The 22,869-nt window shown below is 43.3% G+C and overlaps 3 protein-coding genes across 3 annotated transcripts; 1 reads left to right on the top strand and 2 right to left on the bottom strand.

The window, feature by feature from the left end:
- The first annotated feature begins 2,586 nt into the window (after positions 1 to 2,586).
- LOC109752429 (subtilisin-like protease SBT2.4) lies at positions 2,587 to 6,069 on the top strand. The gene is made up of 4 exons (XM_020311329.2): positions 2,587 to 3,374; positions 3,958 to 4,053; positions 4,196 to 4,265; positions 4,367 to 6,069. The coding sequence occupies exons 1-4, from the start codon at positions 2,587 to 2,589 to the stop codon at positions 5,888 to 5,890; spliced, it is 2,478 nt and encodes an 825-aa protein (XP_020166918.1). The 3' UTR covers positions 5,891 to 6,069.
- On the bottom strand, positions 5,898 to 17,573 carry LOC109752458 (actin-related protein 9). Its single transcript, XM_020311349.4, has 21 exons — positions 17,411 to 17,573; positions 17,214 to 17,286; positions 16,751 to 16,860; positions 16,596 to 16,655; positions 16,452 to 16,523; positions 15,327 to 15,429; positions 14,751 to 14,956; positions 13,574 to 13,694; positions 11,835 to 11,899; positions 10,419 to 10,508; positions 10,276 to 10,326; positions 9,191 to 9,322; positions 8,566 to 8,655; positions 8,222 to 8,292; positions 7,975 to 8,144; positions 7,861 to 7,904; positions 7,731 to 7,780; positions 7,277 to 7,322; positions 7,045 to 7,095; positions 6,805 to 6,951; positions 5,898 to 6,237 (listed from the first exon to the last, which is right to left on the bottom strand). Exons 1-20 carry the CDS (start codon positions 17,411 to 17,413, stop codon positions 6,808 to 6,810), a joined length of 1,752 nt encoding a protein of 583 aa, XP_020166938.1. The 5' UTR covers positions 17,414 to 17,573; the 3' UTR covers positions 5,898 to 6,237; positions 6,805 to 6,807.
- Positions 17,574 to 18,904: 1,331 nt separating this feature from the next.
- LOC109752465 (uncharacterized) lies at positions 18,905 to 21,722 on the bottom strand. The gene is made up of 5 exons (XM_020311355.4): positions 21,374 to 21,722; positions 20,398 to 20,512; positions 20,200 to 20,289; positions 19,404 to 19,502; positions 18,905 to 19,294 (listed from the first exon to the last, which is right to left on the bottom strand). The coding sequence occupies exons 1-5, from the start codon at positions 21,439 to 21,441 to the stop codon at positions 19,193 to 19,195; spliced, it is 474 nt and encodes a 157-aa protein (XP_020166944.1). The 5' UTR covers positions 21,442 to 21,722; the 3' UTR covers positions 18,905 to 19,192.
- Positions 21,723 to 22,869: the final 1,147 nt, after the last annotated feature.

Raw genomic sequence — 22,869 nt, 5'->3', positions numbered from 1 at the left:
GGATTAAATGGAAAAAATGTCTACCTGCCCTGTAATTCTTGAAAAAAATACCAGTTCAATAAAAATATCACCTAGTGCTGAAATCACTGAATTTCAGTGATTATGGTTTTCTGTTCGACCAAATGGCCAATAGTTTCATTTAAATTCCAACTGAAAATTGGCCGGACATAATCAAGGATCAGACACAGCCACGAGGAGTCGAGTACACAATGCATCTGAAGAAAGTAGGCAAGAATGCATCCAACCTCTCTGCTCATGCCGACCTGATCTTCACCGGCAGCAGCGTACACAGTCATGCCAGTGCCACGGTCTTGCCAGTGTACACGGACGCAAGGAGACAGGGTGGCGGGGTGGCGAGTGACGCGAAAACATAGAGACGCAAGGGGAAAGGCACGCGCAAGGAGAGGGACTTTGCCTGGATTCAATGGAGGAGGAGCCGCCTGCAGTGGCAGCGCCAACAATAGAGCAAAAAAGGATATCTTTTTTGGATTTTCAGGTTTAGAGTAAGAATGGAAAGGCAGCTCCTATTCAACGACCTACGCTCCCGTCGGCACGCGCTTTTCGGCCAGCTCATCAAGTTTTTCTCATTTTGTTTTTTTTTCATCTTATCTTTTTTATGTTTTTTCTAACGTCTTTAAATTAATTCAGCATTTCAAAAAACTTCCAAACATCCAAAAAAATGACAACTCATAAAATGTTCGTGAATTCACAAAAATGTTCATGATTTTGAGAAAACTTTGGGAAATCATGAAATATATTCGGATTAAAAATATTTGTTTATTTTGAAGGAAATAATGTTTCGATATTCAAAAAATGTTCACAGTTCTGAAACAAATGTTCGTCGATTCAAAAAAGTCCATGATTTTCCAAAAATGTCCATGTATTCAAAAAATGATCATCATATAATAAAACTTGATGAATACAACAAATTTTGATGAATTATGAAAATGCGAATTTCAATAAGTTTTTCCAAATTTCAAAACAGTTTGTCAATTCCAGAAATGATCGATGATTAAAAAAATGTTCACGAACTTGAAAAATGGTCATGCATAGAAAATGTTCATGAATTTTAAAAATTATTCACAAATTTCAACAAATGTTCCTCAATTCAAAAAATTGTTCATGAGTTTCAGAAAAAATATTAATTTCAAAAAATGTTCGCAAATTTGTAATAAAATACTCATGAATTCAAAATATCATGATTTAGAAAAATTGTTTGTGAATTCAAAACATGTCTCAAACTTGAAGATTTTCTTAAAATGGAAAAGGAAGAAAAATAAAAAAGGAAAAGGAAAAATAAAAATAAAAATAGAAGGAAAAACAGAAAATAGAAGGAAAAAAGAAAGGAAGGAAGAAAACAAAAAAAAAGGGAATATGGAGTCTGCGTGCAAGCCTACTTGGGCTGGCCCAATATGAAACATCACGAATGCGGGGTATGCGTTTGGTCGCTATCATGGGACCTATCGCTAAATAGGAGATACCGAATACTCCCTCCATTTCTAAATACTTGTCTTTCTAGGCATTTCAACAAGTGACTACATACAGAGTAAAATGAGTGAATCTACACTCTAAAATATGTCTACATACATCCGTATGTGATAGTCATTTGAAATGCCTAGAAAGACAAGTATTTAGAAACGGAGGGAGTAGAAGGCACGGGAGAGGATGGTACGAGTGATTCGTATGCCTCTATGCAGTGAGTTTGGGGCTTCTGGGCCTTTTTGCTGTCAAAGATGGCGCTGGCGGGAAATTTCTTTTGACCAAAACTGTTGAAATAATTTGACCGAAACACAAAATTTCAGTACATACAACAGTTACTGAAATTGCCGAAAAATCACAAAAAATAATTTCCATACTGCATACAACGACATTGCCTGCTGATTGAAGGAATCCGCTTTTGTGAACCAACTAAGGCTATTCAGAATCATGCTTGTACTAACCAAAGGTGTAACTTAATCAGAAGCTACTTATAGAAGGCTCGACAATCAAACGAGCTAAAAACAATAATTCAAACATATTTTAAATTTTTTGGAGAAAATGAGCTCCATGTAGCCCGAGCACCAAAAGCCATTTCTGTAGTTGTTTGTAAATTATACGACAAAAACTATACATTGGGAAAATTTATTTCGAACACTAATCTAACACAGGTATAATTTTTTGTTACATCATTACATGTAACTTATATCTTGCTACTCAAATTTATAGTTAAAATTTTGTAAAAGAAAAAATACGAGGGGGGCTTACAAACCGGAATCAAGAGTGTTCGTATTTTTGTGCGAAAAAACATCACTACTATATGGTGCATGTATTTATATTTTGTTTGCTTATCTACAAAAGAGATGCATACTATACAGCAAAGTTAATTACTGGCTACTACTCTAGATACGAATATTATACAAAAGAAAGTATAAATGGGGTTACTTGGTAAAAGATAAATATGACGCGGCAGAACACAGAAGTTGGAAAACGGAAGCAGGAAATGTGCCATCTTTGCTCCACTCTCTCTGGCTTCCGTTGCCATTTTCCCATCTATCGGGCATCAAAGTTTTTAGGCTTCCTGCACAGTTACCCTGCGATTAACCTGCAATGTCTCGGCCGTGCTGCCATGATCTCATCCTCATCTTGGCCACCGTGATCTTCTTTGCGCCACCACCGTTGGCGAGAGCAGCTGCTGCCAAGCTCGCCGACGTCGATGATCATGGCGGGGACCTGCCGGCCGACGCCATCTACCTCGTGCTGCTGCGCGGCGAGCCGCACCTGAAGGCACCGCGACGGCGGCAGCACGACAACGCGACGTGGTACCATGAGCTCGAGCTGCGGGCACAGGAGAAGAAGAAGATGAGGAGACAGCGGGCGCGTCTCCACGACGGCATCCTCCGCCGCGCCATGGCCGGCGCAGGCGGCAGCAAGTACCGCAAGCTCTACAGCTTCCACCACGCCGTGAACGGCTTCGCTGTCCATGTGGCGGAGGGCTCGCGGGCGGCTGAGAGGCTGAGAGCGGCGCCGGAGGTGGCGGCCGTGGAGGAGGACAAGGGGACCAGGCTCATGACCACCTACACGCCGCGCCTCCTCGGCCTCCCCGGCCGCGTGTGGCGGCATAAACACGATGGCGGCCGGGAGGAGACCAACGAAGGGGAGGGCATGCTGGTCGGCGTCATCGACACGGGGGCCAACCCCGATCACCCCAGCTTCGCCTACGTGCCGTCCGGGGAGCCTCCTCGCACAGGTGTCTGCAGCTCCGGGCCGCGCTTCCCGCCGGGCTCGTGCAACGGCAAGATCGTCACGGCGAGGTACTTCGCCGCCGGCGCCGTGGCCGTGCTCCCGCTCGACGCCTCGCGCGACCTGTCGCCGTTCGACGCCGACGGCCACGGCAGGTATGTGCGGTGTTCAATCGAGTTATTTAGCTCTGATCACCGAAAACAGCGGACCGAGCAAACCTCTCCAGTGTGGGCTAGGCACTTGATGCTCTACTTTTTGTTAGCTTTTCTATTTTCTTTTTCTTTTTGTTAAGTCTCAACATTCTGAAAGTTCAACTTCCATAAGTTCAAATTTCCAAGAAAAGGTGAGAAACGTTTGTAAATCAAAAGTTTCAAATTCTAAAAGTTGGCGCAACAATATTTTGAAGGCGGGTACTATATTTTCCAAAATTACCAAGTACTCCTTCCGTAAAGAAATATAAGAGCATTTAGAGCATGGTCTTATATTTCTTTTCAAAGTGAGTAACTACAAGAGTGCACTATCCACATAGAGTTTAGAGTCTTGACTTTTACTATGTTTGAACCCAATATTATGTTCCATTATCATTACGATAGTGGAACCCGGGTAAATGTCGGTGTATGGGGAAAAAAATTGTGCAAGACAAATTACTTCGATGTTGTGATTTCACGTTTCATCTTGATTTAAACTTCCATTCATGATTTCTAGAGGCTAACTCAATGACATAAGTTATTAATGTAGCCATGTGGCTTCAATTGCCGTGGGGAACCATGGAGTGCCGGTGGTTGTCGGTGGCGCAATGTATGGCTTCGCCAGCGGAATGGCACCACATGCAAGGTAAGACATGCATATAGCCAAAATCGAAACTATAATCTACATAAATATCAAGTACAGCTTGAATTTATTCACCACTAAAATGTTGCAATTTAACCAAAACATTTGGAATAACCACATTTTGTTTTCGCCACGATATACTCAGATTAGCTGTGTACAAGGCAATGTACCCGGCAGGGGGGACTACCGCCGATCTGATTTCTGCCATTGATCAAGTAAAGATATGCACATTTTTCTTGTAATAATCAAACAAAGAAGTAGGAACATGTACGATTTTTTAAAAAGAAAATTGACATTTCTGCTCTTGAATTCATAGGCAGTGCAAGACGAGGTGGACGTGCTGGTGTTGTCCATCGGGCCAGGCGCGCCCCCACCGACCAAGGTCACCTTCCTCGGCATGCTCGACGTGGCTCTCCTGTTCGCGAGGAGGGCCGGCGTGTTCGTGGCTCAGGCCGCCGGCAACGGCGGCCCGGCTCAGTCATCCATCGCCTCCTACAGCCCGTGGGTAACGGCCGTCGCCGCCGGCACCACTGGCCGAACCTACACGCCGTGGCTGGTCCTCGGCAACAACCGCCGGGTCCCAGGGCTCGGCCTCTCGGCACCCACTCCTGGCGGTGGCCTGCTACAGCACAGGCTTGTCGCCGCCGGAGAGGATGAGGAATGCCAGGACGCGGAGGCGCTGCGGAGGCGCGTTGGTGGGGTGGTGCACGGCAACGTCGTCCTCTGCTCGTTCTCGCGGGGATTCTACGAGGGCAGGTCGACGGTGGCCGCCGTCATCACCGTGGCGGAGGCGTTCGGGCTCGCCGGCTTTGTCCTTCTCGCCGATGCTCGGTACGGTGACTTCGTCGCGCAGCCCATCCCGTTCCCCATCCCCGGCGTCATGGTCCCCCGCGTCGCCGACGCCCAGGTGGTGTGGTCATACTACGCAGAGTGCACGATGTTCGGTGGTCTCGCCACGGCGGCGATCACGGAAGGGAGAGCCGCGGCGTTCACAGACGCGGCGCCGGTGGTGGCGCAGTACTCGTCTCGGGGGCCGGACCTGGCCGACGCAGAGTCCACGCCCGCGGACGTGCTCAAGCCGGACGTGCTCGCGCCCGGCGACCAGATATGGGCGGCCTGGAGCGCGCTGAGCGCCAACGAGCCCATGCTCGCCGGCAACCATTTCGCGATGATCTCCGGCACCAGCATGGCGGCACCGCACGTCGGTGGCGTCGCCGCTCTCATCAAGCAGCGGCATCCATCGTGGGGGCCGTCGACCATCGCCTCCGCGCTGTCGACCACCGCACTGAGGCATGACAACCGCGGGAGACCCATCATGGCGGAGGGCTTCGAGCTTGGCATGTCGCAGCCGGCGACACCATTCGATTGCGGCGCAGGGTTCATCAACCCTGCCGGCGCAATGGACCCCGGACTCGTTCTCGAGTCTGGGTTCAACGACTACATCAGTTTCCTCTGCTCGTTGCCGCAGCTCAGCCCCGACGATGTCCGAGGAGCCACCGGAGAGACATGCCAGGCTGCACTTGATTCTCCAGCGGACCTCAACCTGCCGACCATCACTGTCTCTGCACTGCAAGGTTCTCTGACCATGCGGCGCAGGGTGACGAATGTGGCCAGCAACGCCGAGAGATACCTCTGCTCCGCCCTACCGCCGGACGGGGTAGTCGTCGGCGTGCGGCCGGGGTGGTTCGACATTGCTCCCGGAGAGACACAGGAGGTTGTGATTGAGATGAATGTGAGCAGGGCGTCAGGGGCTTTCAGCTTCGGAGAGATAGTCCTTACTGGCAGCCTAGATCACCTGGTCAGGCTGCCTCTGGCAGTCCGAGCGCTTTCAACCACATGATCAAGTGTACAAATGGAAATGGCTGATGCTTAATTAAACTAGTACACATATTTGCCTTTTCAGAACAAATAATTAATCTGGCTGAAAAGTCTACTGCTGTTAGATAATCTGGCTTGACGAGGCTTTGTATTTTACTAATTTACAAGTTACAGGCAGTAAATCACTCTGAAAATAGAGAATGTGTTTACATGGCACCTCTAAATCTCTGAATCTCTTCTGAATGGAAGGGTAGACAGAGGCGGGCCTTCATCATCAAAATCTCTTCTCCATGTCCCTCGACAACCTCGCCAAGGATGAAGTTCAGCATTGCTCAAGTATCCGAGATTACACCGGCAATTGCAGACCACCTGCAAAATAAAATGCAAATTCTGTGTCTTATGATTTGGCTGTAGATAGCTTGCACGGTATGGCAGTAACCATTTCAGCTAAAGGCCTCGAGTTGCTGAATAAAAAGCACATGAATTCATCTCTCATGTTTCAACACTAATTTGATACTCAAGACTCATCGGGCAATGCAGCGTCTTAGATAGCTTGTTACCATAACAAAGACACCTTTGTTACCATAACAAAGATCGGGACAAATAAAAAATGTAAATTCTGCATCTTATGAGTTGGCAGTAGATAGATAGATAGATAGATAGCTTGCACGATAACCATTTCAACTAAAAGCTTCAATTTTTCGAAGAAAAAAAAGCAGGTCAGTTCATTTCTCGTGTTTCAACGCTCATTTGATATTCAGACTCTTAGGACCGGACCTTCAATTATACATTAACTTATTCTTAAGTGTGCATCTTACAGAAAAAGGGCCAGACCATCCAATATACATACCCTGATATCCATATTAACACGCTGATACTATATGAAGATGCAATAATTAATACAATTTGGAGAAACTGAGCAGGCAATAAGAGTACCTGTTATGAATTGTAGTAACACATCAGTTGCGACTGAAGGAAATAGGAATCCTTATATTTTCTGCCACTCCCAACATGAACGCCATTTTTAATCCAATCTTCTCTATGGATCCAAGCATCACGGGTAGTATCAAGGACGCCCAAAATCTGTCCGAGCATGTAAAGTAGGATTTAGGGACCCGAAACATTGGAGCACAAGAAAGGACAGATATAAAGGAATTCAAAATAGATACTACTTACCACTCCACCTTTCCATGGGATAAACAAGGGGTTCCTCCTTGACTGTAATACCTGTGAATTTAAAATGAGAGGTTAAGCCAAGACAAATAAATCACGAGTATAAATTACGGTATAATGTAAAACTGAGATATAAACCTCACGCAATTAATCCAGGTGTGTTAATTTCAAGAAATGGAGTGTGCATTCTAATTTACAAAAAGATACAGATGCATATCCTTGCAAGAAAACATACCTCAACCTTCTCAACGGGTTGATTCGATGGAATGGTATTAAGAACCCTGATAAAAAAGAAAACAAAATTGATCAATAAATTTATTGTTGATTTCCAAGATATTATGTTAAAAAAAAGGTCAAGTGTCATTAGTATTTTCTCCCGAAAACACAGGGGCCACATCAGCGTTTTTTATTGTAGCAGCTCTGTGCTATTCATTTTTACAAACAACCTTTCAACAAACACTTGTTAATAATAACTACTCCCTCTGTCCCAAAATATAAGAACGTTTTTAACACTACACTAGTGTCAAAAACGTTCTTATATTATGGGACGGAGGGAGTAGTAAACATAAAAAGGATCAGAACAGTCGCTTGGCACACTTGTAGCTATAAAGGGTGGAATATTTCTATTCGTTAGCGCAATTATTCCAGTAGTCTTCCTTAAATAATGCCAGAAGAAGGCAACAATTAACCTTTGTTCGAGAACTGGTGCAAGACCTGTTGTTGAAGCTGCGCCACCAACCTGCAAAGAGCATTCCTCTCAACTATTGCTTCTTGCATCAGAGCAATACTGATATGAAAAAAAAAACACTGATACTTTACCAGCTGAATACTACAGAATAGCTTCCTTTGGAGGTCAACACGTCCTGTTGTAGGGAGTTGTTAGAAAAGATTCTCTCTCAGGGAAGCGAGATACTGTACTAAGAAAGAGACTACCTGTTGAAAGAACACTGCTGACAATGGCTTCTACGAGGCCGATATTATCAAACTTCTTTACTCTAGTGGGAAGCATTTGATAACTGTCCCATGCACCAAGCCCACCATTTCCAGAAAGACCGTCGTTTGTTTGCCAAGTATCTTCAAGCATGTCATCACAATCTTGGAACCTGCAAACATACACATATCTTGTCTGAAATCATCGTATCAAAGGGCACAATCACCAAAGTAGAGAACAAAGTCTCACCAAGGTCGGGGAGGTGGAGGGAACTCTTCTGGAATGAGAAGCCGAGGATAAAGAAGCCCCATAGGAGGAACCTATTTTATCACAATAAATTTGAATTTGTAGATATATGATCTAGTAGGAAACACTTTAAGTATAAATATAATTACTCTCCAACTACAACTCAACCATCACAATAGATTTTACAAATAGAGAATGAAGGAGCGAAGGAGGGAGCGAGAGTGCCTGCATGGTTTTCTTTTTGCTAAGAAGAAATAAATACCAAAACATTGTGCACTTTTTCAAAACAAACCCTCAGCACAAAAAACAGACAAAAGAAGAAGAGAATAAGTGGTTTAAAAAATTACACTGAGAGCTGACAGCCTTGTCTTCTGATGCCCAACAGACTTTTCATGCTCATATGAATGAACAACAGAAACGGCATCATAACTTCCGCTCTGTGGAAAAAAATTCTAGAATAAGTTCAAGGGAAGCATTAAGAAAATTACTCTGTCTTCCTAGAGGATTCAGTGACTTGCACATACAATAGAAACAGGAGATATGCCCTATGTCATCAGCACATTAGATTATTCATCTTCCTATGTCCCATGTCTGAATGTTTCCACAAGGTCGGTTACTAATTTACTATGCTTTGACGAGATAGGACATTGCTCACACACACAGATATTTAGAGAAAAGGTTTCAGGTTATGAATGCATTGATTCTAGGACTGCTCTGGTCCCATGCACTGGAGAAAATCTGTATACATGAATTGTGCGAAGGCAGATGCATACGTTATTGTGGTTTATCCTCTTTATATACAGTTTCAGGTGAACTTAAGCAATATACAACAACACTATAATGAACTTTGCGTGGACGACACAAATCTTTCTTTCCAACTGAAACACAAGCAGACTGTCCAACAATCAAATCCTTTACAGATATGAGCTTTCAAGATTTAGTAAAGCTTAGAAGTTAGAATAAGCCACTTACTCTTATCTGGCTATATCCCTCTTTTATCTTGTTGAGCATTAGCATATCTATAGGCTTCTTCATGGGATCGGTTTTAAAGTTTGGCCATGTGCGATGACGTTGTTGAACCCAAAGTAGGCATCTGGATATGTCCTACAAAAGAAAATAAAAATGGCAGAGGATGTAACAAAAGGAAACATAATAAAAATAATAATATATTGACGTTCAAAAGCCATAAAAACAAGTCATGCAGTTATACGAAGTAAAGTGGGAATATGATCATCAGACTATCTATCATGTAGCCTCGAGGGAGATCCTCAGTAAAAAAGAGCACTTGATAACTGACAATAATACCATCCAACAATCATGTTATAACTAAGGTGACATCACAATGACTGATATTTACAGAAATATTCCATTGAAGTTGTCCTTGACAAATCAGTGTCATCAAAAAGGCCCAAAAATCATCAGAAATACTGTCAATGTGATGGTTCAGCTAATTTTCATTTTAAAGCCAAATCTACCCCTGACACGCACCCACACTCATATACTCTTCGGGCCTTCCCTCCCAGAATTGCCACATAAGGATTCAACCCCCCCCCCCCCCCCCCATAAACAACCTGTGCCAAGTAACACTGCCAATGAGCTCTGGTTGTCATGATACTTTCCATGCCTTTGCAATGGCATATTGCTAGATGTTGCTCTTTGCAATGACAGTGGCATAATTTTTCGAAACCAAAGTACAGCCAAATCTCAACTGAGAAACTACTCAGAAGGAATAGATTGTTGCTCGTATTTGTAAGATGATATTATACTAAAAACAGGATGAAAGAGCTAAAATATGCATATCTTCCGATTGGGAAAAAAGTGGCATGACACAAAGTCGTACACAAGTCACATGAGACGAAACTAACAAAGATCCGTTTTTCTGACAGAAAAAAGGGACTGGGTGCATGATAGATTGATAGTAGATAATAACTTGAAAAAATAGAATCACAGATTTGTACCATGTAACCAAACTATACAGATATAATGACCATGAACAACAGATTGCTCAAGTAACGGAAATATCTTGTCTACGTTAAAGAGAACAGTTGAGAACATACATCTCCACCATATGGAAGCGCCAAAGCTGTGTGGGGCAAAGCTACTCCATCCTGCAAACACTCAGGGCAGATCATACATTAATATGATGATATCTAAATTTCTTGGTGGTTTGAAAGAAATATAGAAGTACTATGGTTATTACCTCAACACAAACTACTTGTGTAACTTGAGCACCAATGTTGACCACACAAGCTGTCGACAAACCATTCCCAAATGCCGCAGCTAGAGCTTCCTAATTAAGTATTAACATAAGCAGAGTAAATAAGGAAGCTCAATTTTCTTCATGTTTCAATTTGTGAATCATCAAATACAAGAGCTTGGTTATGTCTCTACAAGTCTATAGTCTGGAAAGGTATTCTAGACAAAAAAAAGCCTATAGTCTGGAAAGTGGATAATATTACCCAAAATGAAGGTATCGAGTTCTAGTTTCTCATTAGTAATATTACATTAAACTTAACTGTCATAGTACTATAGTATATTAATAGAGATAAGCTAAAATTAGAAACAGGCAACTAGCACGCAAACAACTCCAGAAATGGGCTAACTCCAAGTGTACAGCACACCAGATTAAAAACATGAAAGTTAAAATCCAGCCTTTAGATGCAAAATATTAATATTGACCCAATAGCATGAAAGGTTTCATGCGTACCTAATTTAAGGTACCAAGCTGCTAACAAAATATGGACTGGTGTTAATCCAGAATACTTGGCACCAGGCAAACAGTGTCAAGCTGTAGCATGGCAATTTCTCTCTACTCTTATCTTGGCTGCATGCCTTCCATAATCCCCGTTCTAGACGAAAATACGCCTTATGAAAAGAAACGGTGGTATTGACTAATAAAGGTACAGCTCCCTTTATCATATATATAAAGAAACTTTCACTCTTTCGCAATGAATGGTTTTGCTTCACCGCAAGTGGTTTTGACAATCGGACTCCCCCTTGCCAGAATTATGTACTTACTTACTTTACAAAGCCTTTTATCCCAAACAAGTTGGGGTAGGCTAGATATGAAACCCTTTCACGAGGACTTCCCAAGAGGTCACCCATCCTAGTACTACTCTCGCCCAAATGGGTTTCATACCCAAAAGACTGGCTAGTTTTTACGTTGGCTCGCCAAGCCTATCACAACCCTTAGATATGGAACCCTTTCACGAGGACTTCCCAGGAGGTCACCCATCCTAGTACTACTCTCGCTCAAATGGGTTTCATACCTATGGGACTTATGTAGTTATATAAAAAGAAAAAGAATATAAACATCAACCCATGAGTAAAATTACTTCATCACAGCAATTCCGTAAAGGTGACCGCATCATGCACTATGCCAGATCGCACTCCACTCGGTACATACAACTTTAAAGTGGTTAGCATAGTACAATAGTCTCAGAATTGAGGAAATTATCCCAGCATCCATGGAGTAAACTTACATAAATTATCGAAAGATGTTCCATTTTGGGATGAACGGTCCAATTACTTTGCTTAGCAATTGCAAATGGAGAAACAAATCTTGCATTCAAAACATAATAGAAAGTAAATGCTAAATGGACGATTGGGGATGAACCTGATGTACCACTGCCGTGCTAAACCCCAAATCGCAAAGTACAATGGACAGCATCTCTTTCATTTCTGATTGATGGACATATATTTAAAAAATCACAATTAAAACAAATAGAAAATATTCCTTATGCAGTAGAACATGCACTTCGCACTGGAACTGTAGAAGGTGTTGAAAAAAGATAAAGCAAACAGTATGTACTCAAGATTTCCTATATGAATCGTCAATTCAAGGCTATTACACTAACGGAGTAATGGATCATGGATTGCATGAAAGAATCTATTGAAGAACTAACAGTGTAGATTTCTCTTGTTGCTAAGGAAGTGTGTTCTGCCCAGCATTTGAAATTCATGTCGAATGAACAGATTTGAGTTGTTAGAAGTTCAGAAAAAAGGAATTGCACATAAACATCGGTATTGGCAGAAAACATGGCATTGACAACTAGTCAAATGCTGGAAATCTTGATCGTCACATGCACAAGGTATTTCTGCATTTATTTTTTCCTGCGACTGTTGTTTAGTGCCATGTAATTTAGGGAAAATAATAGTGAAAGGTATTCATTGCTGTTGTACATGTGGGACAACTACAGTGTTGATGTCCAAATTGACAGGTAAAGCAAAACGAGGTGATCTTTGTTCCACATCAGTGTAAACTACCATGCAGAAGGTGGCCAGATGACATGGACGAAGGAGAGGGAGTTAAGAAGAAAGAGACAATATATTGGGATGATGAACTTTAGATGGGAGATTTAATTCTTCAATGCTTGATTAATAATGAATAGTGAATGCATGATATGCCTTTACTAGGGTGACAAACTTTATTTGAAACCAAATTTTTAACTGATCTCTACCTGCATGATATGCCTTTTCTTGGGCTCACAAACCTGATCTAAAACCTAATTAATGGATCTCTATCTCTAAGCAAACTTACCTCTAAGGGCATATACAAAGGTAGAGCAACTGCTGACTCTTCAACCTTTCCAGGTCATCTTAAGTCAACACCAAAGACATCTTATGCAATGGGTTATCTCTTAAGCCCTTTACACGAAGAGTCAATCTAAGGGACAACAACGTTCAGTGGTTTGGGGTCGACTCTTCGGCTTTCGCCTCTTTAGAGTCAGGGCTTTCGCCACTATAGAGCCTGAGTTTCCTTGAAGAGATAACTTTCCACTCTTCCTCCACGTCAGCGATAACGCCTGTGAGTGAAAAGTCAGCTACGGCTGTGTACATGCCCTAATGCATGGAATATATCTATAAGGAATAAAACCCAACTAACAAGGAGACTAATTACTTTTATTTCACCTTCTCAACTAATACTGCTCCAGCAGGGGGCATGTGAAGAGTATGCTGCTGCTACAGCCGTTCCACAGCACCATGCCTGAGTTTCTTAGGTTACAATTGTGGACAAGGGAGTACAGCTTTTGACTTCGGAGTTGCCAAGATGACAATCGGACAGCCTTGGGATTGGATTAATGTCCTTCAATATGATGATTTCTTGATATTACAATGGCAGCTTCCCTTATATATAGGTTTCAGAGATGAGGAAAGCTTGAGCAAATTTCAAGGATAAGGCAAACGAACAAACTTAAAAACTAACTACATAATTATTACTAAGGATATCCTGCTCCACCTGAGGATCATGTCACCAGCCCTAAAGGATACTCATCCTTGCGGCGGCGCATATGAGCAGCACTACATGACATACATCTACATATCACAGTTAGTATTACATGAAAAGAGAAATACCTCGGTTGTCAAATGTTTCCCCAAGAACAAGAATTGCAGAATATAGATGTCTGTCCTTTGGGTTGATATGCAACTTCTCCGTCAGCATCCAGTTCCAAATAGTGCGCAAATCTTCTAAAACCTGCAACGGCCAATATTTGCTTTTCCAAATCATCTACCATTATGATGCTATATATAAGGAAAAATGATATGGACGCACATAGGTTCGGTAACCAGTTAGAAACACAGGGTTATCATGTGCATCATCTCTTTTCCAACAATTTCTGCACCAGATACCATCAATTTCAACCAAGAAAAATAATCCAGCTGTGTTTTTAATGTAAATATTCTAATATGTAGGCCAGGGTTTCAACTCATGACCTAATTCTTAGTCTTTCTTCACGGTTCGTCACTGGCAGCAAACAAATGCAGTAAAATAAATAAACCATAAAAGCAAAGAATAACAGGTAATATGGAACAATTTTAGTTCTTAGCTTTGAACCCAAGCTCCACAGTTGTTAGCATAAGGACTTCATGGTTCAATTCCTTTAAGCTAATATAAATACTCTAAAATATTAGACCACAAGACATTATATTTAAAACTTAATAACTGCCTTACCGGCAGAATAAACTGCTCAATTTTATGTTTTACCAGTGAAGTAGCTGCAAAGTTAGGTAAACCCTTTTGGGCAAATATGGTGCCTTTAGAGTATGCAAGGTGCAGTGGAGCTTTTTCATGAAGATCTGTTTAGGATTGGCTGATGGAACATTTGCGCGCAAACAAATAGGCAGAATTTCAACGTGTTCCTACTAATTGTTTTAGATGGAAGAAATTGGGTTAAAGCCTTCTTCAGTACATTTCAGTAGACCTCTCGCCTACTGTTTTCCATAAAATTCAGTAAATATTTGCAACTGGATTGACCAAAATCCTGGCACAAATCTGATTCAAAACATTTTTTCCCTTGATAAACAATGCTGCAAGAAATATCATTCCCCATACTCATTACAGTGGAGCCAAAACAATACACCCCTACTAGATATTTACAGAACTGACAGTGTAACAATGGAAAGTCTCAGCCAATGAACTCAAACTGAACTTCCCATTTAAAGGGCAAAGTTGTTTAATACATATCAAGAGGGGCATTACTATAACTAAATGATTCTTTAAGGTGAGGATCATCGGAATCTAGAGGCATACCTGATGTAACGAATAATTCTGAGAAATATTAAAATGGCCTCTCCTGATCGGGCGACCCAAACAGTATGGTGCAGAATGAGGGATTTTCAAAGCATCCTCTCCAAATATCATTTCCTTATACTTGTTTTCTTCAGAGTTGGGCTTGTTACCATCATCGGATGTGCTTTGTGAAGGATCTTCATCGGCATCACTGTTTACTGACCTTTCTGGCCAATTTGAGGGGTCATCAACATTTTGATATTATAAAATGCTCCGAAATATATGCCACTTTACTACAGTGCAGAACTGCTCTTTGAATCTACTGTTAATACTTAATAACCCAAAGAACTGAGCATAACTAAGTAACTCTGATTATAGGGGCAAGAAGTGACAAAATAATATAACTCCAACTATTCCATTAAAAATGTAAAACTGTGTGATGCCCCATCAAACAATCTAAAGCAGCTAGACAAAACATGGTGATTGATGAGATCTCGTTCTGATGGATACATGTCATATGGAGACGGGACAAAAGAAGACTCCAGAGTGGAAAAGGGGGAAAATAGGAAGGTACTTCAGTAAAATATCAGAAAGTACCAATTGACGTGGATGTTTTGATGCTTTTATCCATCACATCTGTCCATGTGAGTATACTATCATCTTTGTTTTGCTGTGCAGAAAGACCATCAAGACGTCCCATCTGAAGTGATCAATATAACCCCATCAGCAAACAGAGGCCATGATTTGACCTTTCTAAACAAAAGGAAATTGATGTAAAATCATATAATACATCTATATTGCACACATCAAACAGGCGTACTTGTTTCAATAAGGATTTGTAACATTGCAAGAAATGGCAACAATTTCTGAACTTGGCAATAGGTAATTCAAACATAATTCTATAAATTTGGAAGAGGGTGGATGAGCTAATGAGTAGAAATTTAGAATATCCACATGTAAATGCCTGTCAAATACTTTAACCTTTCTTTTTAAGAATATGTATAAATGTTTGACAAAATCTCCCATATTTTCCTGGATGGAGGACCAGTGCAAGAGGTCAGGTTTACCACACAATGTAGTATGTTGAACTTATAAACTATAAGGACAACAAATTTCATAATAGTTTAAGCCCTAAATCCTAGGTAAACTCGGCTTGTAAGCCTCAATGCCACAAGCTTATCAAACAAGCTTAAGCTATAGGGCAAAACAAGTCCCAAAGTTCCCTTCCTCCCAATTGCTCCCAATTGCTGTATGTCCCGTAGTGAACTGGATCATTATCAGAATATTATTATGATGCAGCGTACTGCAGATGAAATAATTTCGGTCTGAAGAAACATTTTTCACAATCTAAAAATAGGACTAATTTAGTGAGATGTGGCACACGGCCACTGTTTTGTTGGTAACTTGCTCTAAGTAGCTAGTTCTCCTTTAATGCCCAAGTATAGTATGCAACCAGATAGACAGACCAAATAACTCCTCGAGAAGCATAAGAATAACCATTGATAAGTAACCAATGTGTAGGAAAAGATAAATGCATTGCCCATACTCTAGACTAGTTGGACATCACTATGGAACTTCAAGGAGATGAAACCTACATCCAAGGTGGTACTTTTCCCAGTTATAATATGAAAAAAAGCTTAAGCTGGGTGGAAAAAGGTTATATATCCTACCGTCACAAAAACAGGTATGCAAAGTATTCATCACATAGACTGTACACGGTACCTTAGGAGGTAATGGTTGGTTCTCTGAAGGCGATACTTCACCCAGAAATGGGATTTTGAGCATTGAAGCGATCTGCAAGAGTCAGGCCTGATTAGTTCGAGCCACACACATGATCCAAAGTAATTGCAAGAAGTAGATATTTACAATATCATACGCCCTCTCCCGCTCTGCGTTGTGCGTCGACCCAGCGCGACAGTTGAGCCTCTGCAAACCAAAACAACAGTCATACACTGGAGATTACATCGATGATGTTCCAATGCCGGTACAGTAAGGGCGAACCACCCCTGCATTTGCATCACCTGGTCTCGCACCGACAGCTTCGGCGCATCGTTCTTGTGCCGGGCAATGCAGTGCGGTATATTGAACGGCACGTCCTGACTAGCGAACCCCATGCGCACATTCATAGAGCCTGCAAAAAGGAAGGGCCCTCGGTCAGGTGACAACGACCATGTCCCAAGGCAAAAATCACCACCGTATAAGAAGACAACAATCCTGCTTCATCACCAGTTCTAGAACCTCAGCAGTAGTATATCGTACAAAATCAACCTTCTGATTCACATTATGCGTTTCACTGGGCGCTTTGAGCTTCTCGAAATTTGCTCGAACTAACTACACACGTTGTTTTTCACAACCAATTTGGATTCCAGCAGGCGTGAATCGTCAGAACAAACAGGCGAAGGAAAATGCGCATCTAGAAGACGGGCGAGCGATTTAGGCGGGGGATTGGGGGATTTCCCTCCCGCGGGGCGGGGCGGGGCGCACCTGGGTTGATGACGACGAGGTTGGAGCCGCGCTCGGCCAGGAGCTGCGACGGCACCACCGTCTTGAGGTAATCCTGCGAGCACAAGCGTGAGCAGCAACTCGCTAGGGTTTCTCGGGAGGGGTTTAGCCCGCGGCGCGAATCGGGCCCGCCGGATTCGCGCGAGCCGGAGAGGGGGGGAAGGGGTGGCGGAGCTTACCATCTGGTCGTCGGCGGAGGCTGGAGGCCCGGACGGGCGGCCGCGGCGGAAGGGGGCGCCGGAGTTGAAGGCGGCGGCTCTTCGCGGCGGAGCAGGGCGGAGCGGGGCTTGGCTGTGCTCCCCGCGGGTTTGGGGGCGGGAGGAGGTAACGTCGGCCGTCCGATCGACATCGAACGGAGCTCATTATCGAACGTGATTTTCCTTTGCTCTCCTATTGCGTTGGGGGTGGACATTCGGTTTGAATCCAAATTCGACCCCATTTTCTCGGCTATTTGAATTTGTTTGGAATCATAGGACAAGATACGACATTTGCCGGCCTTGTAAAATACGAGTAGTTTGTAAGTACAACGTTGTCATCTTGAAGTCGCCACGGCAAATGTGTTAGGTGCTTGGTGTGTTGCTCTTTTCGTTTGGGATGCTCTGTTTGCTTCTAGACCGGAAAAATTAATTTACGTTTTTCAAGTGGTCTTTCATGCACATGTAACACAACTCTCTGAATTCATTATAACGAAAACGACATGCGGTAAGGATTTTCCTTACTGTTTTCTGGTTAAAAAAAAGGTTTTTCATGCCACGATATAGAAGTACTATATTTATATGAAGAATAACACCATGCATAGGCCTTGCCTGAGTTGCGTTTGGTATTGTGGTAGATTATGATAACGCAGCTTATCTAACCGACTATTGTTTATTTTACCATTTATTTAACCCTTGTCACTAATTCAACATCTATTTTCATAAAATGAGTTTGAGCACAACATGTCCACAACTCCAAAACTAGGTTTTAGAATGAAAATCTTGTTTTGTCCTAGCCTTTTCGAGTCAAGGATTTCAAACTAAACTGAGGGCTCCTTTGATTCAAAGGATTTTTCATAGGAACTTTTGAGGATTAGAATTTTTAGGAATTTTTCCTATGCTTGTTGTTTGATAAATACGATCAAATCCCATAGGAATTTTCCTACGAATTTCTTGTACCATTTCCCATAGGATTTCTAGCATCCACTCAAACCTTTTTTAAAGAATCCTTTGTTTTTCCTATGATACAATCAAACAAACCAAAATCATGTAGGATTGAGATGTGCATGTCATGCCAATCCTACGGTTTTTCTGTTCCCGTGTTTTTAGAATCCTTACTCGATATGGTTTACTTACTCATATGAATATGATGCTGTTTGTTATAATTAGTGATACACCTCTAGGCCCCGACTTCTCGCTCAGTGCGACTTTTTTTAACAGTTTGGCCGAGAAAAAAGACTACTATACTACTTAAGATAATAAGATATATCCCCATATTCCCATGGAATTCCCTCAAAAAATCCTGTGGAATGGATCAACCACATACAAAAACACTAAATTTGCCTTGATGAATACATCTCTTTATCAAGTTTATTATGACTAATAAGAAATTATTAAAACACAAAACATCTGTGCATTTTCCCCACCAAATAAAAAAACATCTCCGCATTTAGGGATCAATGAAGGACACGCTCGAAATCAACGGCAGCCAAGAATGTATCCTTCGATCCTGAATGGAGACAAGCAGTTTTCTTCTGTAGCAAAACACAAGACTACCATACCAAGGCATAAAACCCACCGCGATAAAACCGAAAAACAGAACCGAGCAAGACGGCTTAAAACTCCTACATATCGAATTCTGCAGGTCCCCAGCTCACGAATCCTATGGGCAAAAAGCGGGACATGTACTGCTCCAAAAGTATGCGTAAAACACGACGAGTTTCCATATTGATAGCTTCCCCTCCTATCACAATCCCCTTACTGGCTTCAGGTTGTCTTAGCCTTTGCGGTCCTTCTCTTGGAGTGCCTCCTTGGGATGGAGTTCTTCATTCCCAGGAAGAAGAGCAGCGCGCCGAAGAGGGCCAGGTTCTGAGCAGAGAGAGAGAGGAATCTGAGTTAGAATACCTGATGACAGCTACTGATGGAACTGTTCAAAGAAGGTGAAGCTTTTCGCTGAGCGAGATTTTGTGTAACAAACCTGTGAAAACATGGTGAAGAGCTTGGCAAATTGCTGGGACTCCATCTCGTAGTTGTAGAAGTCGTACACGACAGGGGTTATGAATGCCAAGTAAACAAGCTGCACAAGTGAGCCGCATCAGTATTTCCATTTGTTCCAAAAAAGAAATTAAGAAATGTAACGGGGGAGAAAGAGCAACTGCAAAACCAACATAATAAATGCACAATCATTTTAACATGGATTAAATATAATTGGTTCCATATAATAAGACAGAATATATATTTGGTTTCTTTATATATAAGCATAAACAGATATGCCCAGTTATCATGGATTGATGTCTCAAAGAACTGTTGCATTGTCAGATATAGATAACAATGCAAACAATAAATATAAACATAAACACATAACTTTGGACTACAGCAAATCAGTTGCACAAACTCAACAGACATGAGCCTATCAAGTGGTTAAACAAAAAGAATAACCTGCCACCACATCTGGAATCTTTCAGGAAGGTTAGTGTTAAAGCATTCCACTGTCAGATGCTACAACAGGATATTGCAGAAGCAAAACGTATGAAGATCAAACATCAAAGCAGCAACAATGCCAGATTTGGCATTTTACAGCCTGTGACATGGACACACTAAAAGTTTTTTAAAACTACCTAAATGGCATGGCAACCGTACTTCCTTTTTATTAGTTTGAGAAGACATGGTGCTGCAAGTTTACATTTAATGGCAACCACAACAGTATGCATCTTGATACCCCCCTCAAGATACAATAATTCTTGATACAGCGCATGCAGAAGAAGAGTACACACCAGTACGAGCGCTCCGAACGAGCTGCTGATGATGAAAAGGAGACCACCAAAGGCTTTAAGAAACATGGTAAAGGCAATGACAGACTTGATCTGCAAACAAACAGAACAAAAGCCATAAAAAACAGGAACTAGGTGAATGGATCCTTAAAAAGGAAACAATGATGTACAATGGGGCAATCAACCAGAAAATATCCATACGTCAATGTGTGGCACCGCCATCCCAATGCCGGCGGACACCTGCTTGACAAACAGGTTGAACTTGGGCTTCAGAGACTTTGCTGCTGGTCCTCCATCCGTTCCAAACTCACTGAACCTGCGTGTACATTGGAAGAACGAACCAGAAATTTAGCGACTAGGAAGCGATACTGGGCCTGTACAGCCAACTCAGAAGCATAACAGGACTAGCATAAGAAGCAACACAGCACTTCCTGTACTACTACTACTACTACTACTACTACTACCAGATAAAAAATGAAATTCAAACAATGACAATTGACATGGCCCCTGATATGGAAACAATTCTACAGGTATGCCAGTAAAATGAGGTTAAATGAGAACCAACGGCCCAACGCCCAACAAAGGCAGGCCAGCAGGATGAAGTTATAGCTAGCTAGCTATGCACCATTGCGTCCATTGTTGTGCTAGTACCATGGAGAATTTGGCATCCAAATGCACCGTAGCCCTTGGTATCGAACCAAAATGCCAGCAAAGCGACGCCAGCTAGCTAGTAAAAGATGAGCCCGGATGGCGTTCACGGCCAGACGCTAGACTTGGGAGTAACCGGAGCAGATGGGGCCACCACGGGATCCGCGCGCTTCTACCCGCTAGGCTATCCGCATGATGAAATGGACCGCCAGCCTGATCCGAAACCCTCATCAGCAAGCAGGCAACATGCGTGCTCCCCGGCGTGTCGCCACCTCTAGGATTTACCACGGCGGGCCGACATCTACCCTACACCGCCCAGATCTACCGCGACGGGATGCACCGCCCGGCCGGATCTCGGCACGGCGCCGCGTCCGCGCGAACCAGCCCTCGATTCTCCCAAGCGCAGGCGCCGACGAAGAGGAGCGCGGGGCCTAGCTCCGCCGGAGGCCCGCCCGGGCGTCCCCGGGAGGCGGCAGGGCCGAGATCTGGCGGGGCGAGAGGGGGAAGAAGGGGGTGCGCGCGCACGTACTCTTGGTAGGCGGAGAGGAGGAAGACGGAGGCGAAGAGCACCCTCCCGACGAAGGAGACGAACCCCATCGCTGCTGGCCCTGCCCCGACTCGCCGCCGCCGATGCTGCTGTCCCGCAGGCCGCCTCGAGCTCCCCGCCCGCGTCTGGTGTCTGGTCCTCGGTCGCGACGACGACTGGGCTGCCCGAGGGGAGGAGGGGAAGAGGAGTGGGAGGGGATCGGTCGACCGATCGGGATGGATTTGTTTTGTCTTTGTCTTGTTTTGCGTCGACGGACGGATGGATGGGTTGGGTGGTCGACCCGGTGTGGGGGGCGCGACGGCGATGCGCACGCGACGCGGCACGTCCTGCTGTGCCGACGGCTTCCCTTCCGGACGGGTTCCGCGAAGATCGCACTACACTAGTGGAGTACGAGTACTCTTTTTTTTTTTGGAAAAAAAATGTACTGTGAGTAACGGTCGAACGTTCGCGGGGAAGCAGCTCCCAGCGAACATCAAATGGATGCCCCGTGCAAAATAAAATCACACTGCATCCGCAGGCAACTCATTCTCCCTTTCCTGCGCGGCGAGCCCGTACCAAACGCCGGCGACTCTCTCCGGGCGAACGTTTGCCAGATATTCGCGTCTTTTTTTCTTTTCTTTTGAAAAAAGGCCATTGGGTTCGTTACCCACCTCTATGAAGGTACACACGTTCAGCCTACTCCTATGAGCACCTTCAACAGACTGAACCGAAACAACATCTTGAGATTGACAAAATTACCACATACACCTTCGTAGTTGACGAAAACGTCTTCTCCCACTGAACGCACATCACCAGAAGGCTTGAAATGAATTCAAAAAAATGCGGACCATCAATGATACAGAAAAACACACACCACCAATTGACTTTAGTAGCACATATACCCGTGCGTTGCAACGGGAAAGATATTTCTTTACGAGAAGCAATGGGAGAGATAATTGATGATCTCCCACTACTAGGGAAAAGCCTAGCAGTAGCACGGGTGACCGCGCTACTGCTACGGCGCTACAGCTAAAGGTTAGCAGTAGCGTTTGTTCATCCGCGCTGCTGCTATATCTACTTAGTAGCAGCGCTTCCTGCAAAACGCACTACTGGCAATTACTAGTAGCGCGTCTCACTGCCCGCGCTACTACTATTATTTCGTATTCTATTTTTTCATGTCGTATTCATACACCTTTATACAAGTTTTCATACAGTAGCAATTTAGAGATTGTTTGTATATTATAATAAGTTATTAAATCACTAGGTGAAAGAACCGCGGATTAGTTTCAAGTGGATGGGATAACTAATCTGCGGTTCTTTCACCCAACACTACAGGAAACAGCTATTTTGCCGTCTGCCACGGCGGACAGCAAAGGCTCGAACGGCGGACGGCAAAAGGCTCCGGCAAAGTAGGCTATGGTAAACACGTCCTTTGCCGTCTGCTTTTTATGGCGGGCGGCAAAGAGTCCTTTGCCTACAGCGGCGGACGGCAAAGAGGA

This window comes from Aegilops tauschii, chromosome 2 (assembly GCF_002575655.3).
Source record: "Aegilops tauschii subsp. strangulata cultivar AL8/78 chromosome 2, Aet v6.0, whole genome shotgun sequence".
Lineage (NCBI taxonomy): Eukaryota > Viridiplantae > Streptophyta > Magnoliopsida > Poales > Poaceae > Aegilops > Aegilops tauschii.
This window is presented reverse-complemented; position numbering and strand designations above follow the sequence as displayed.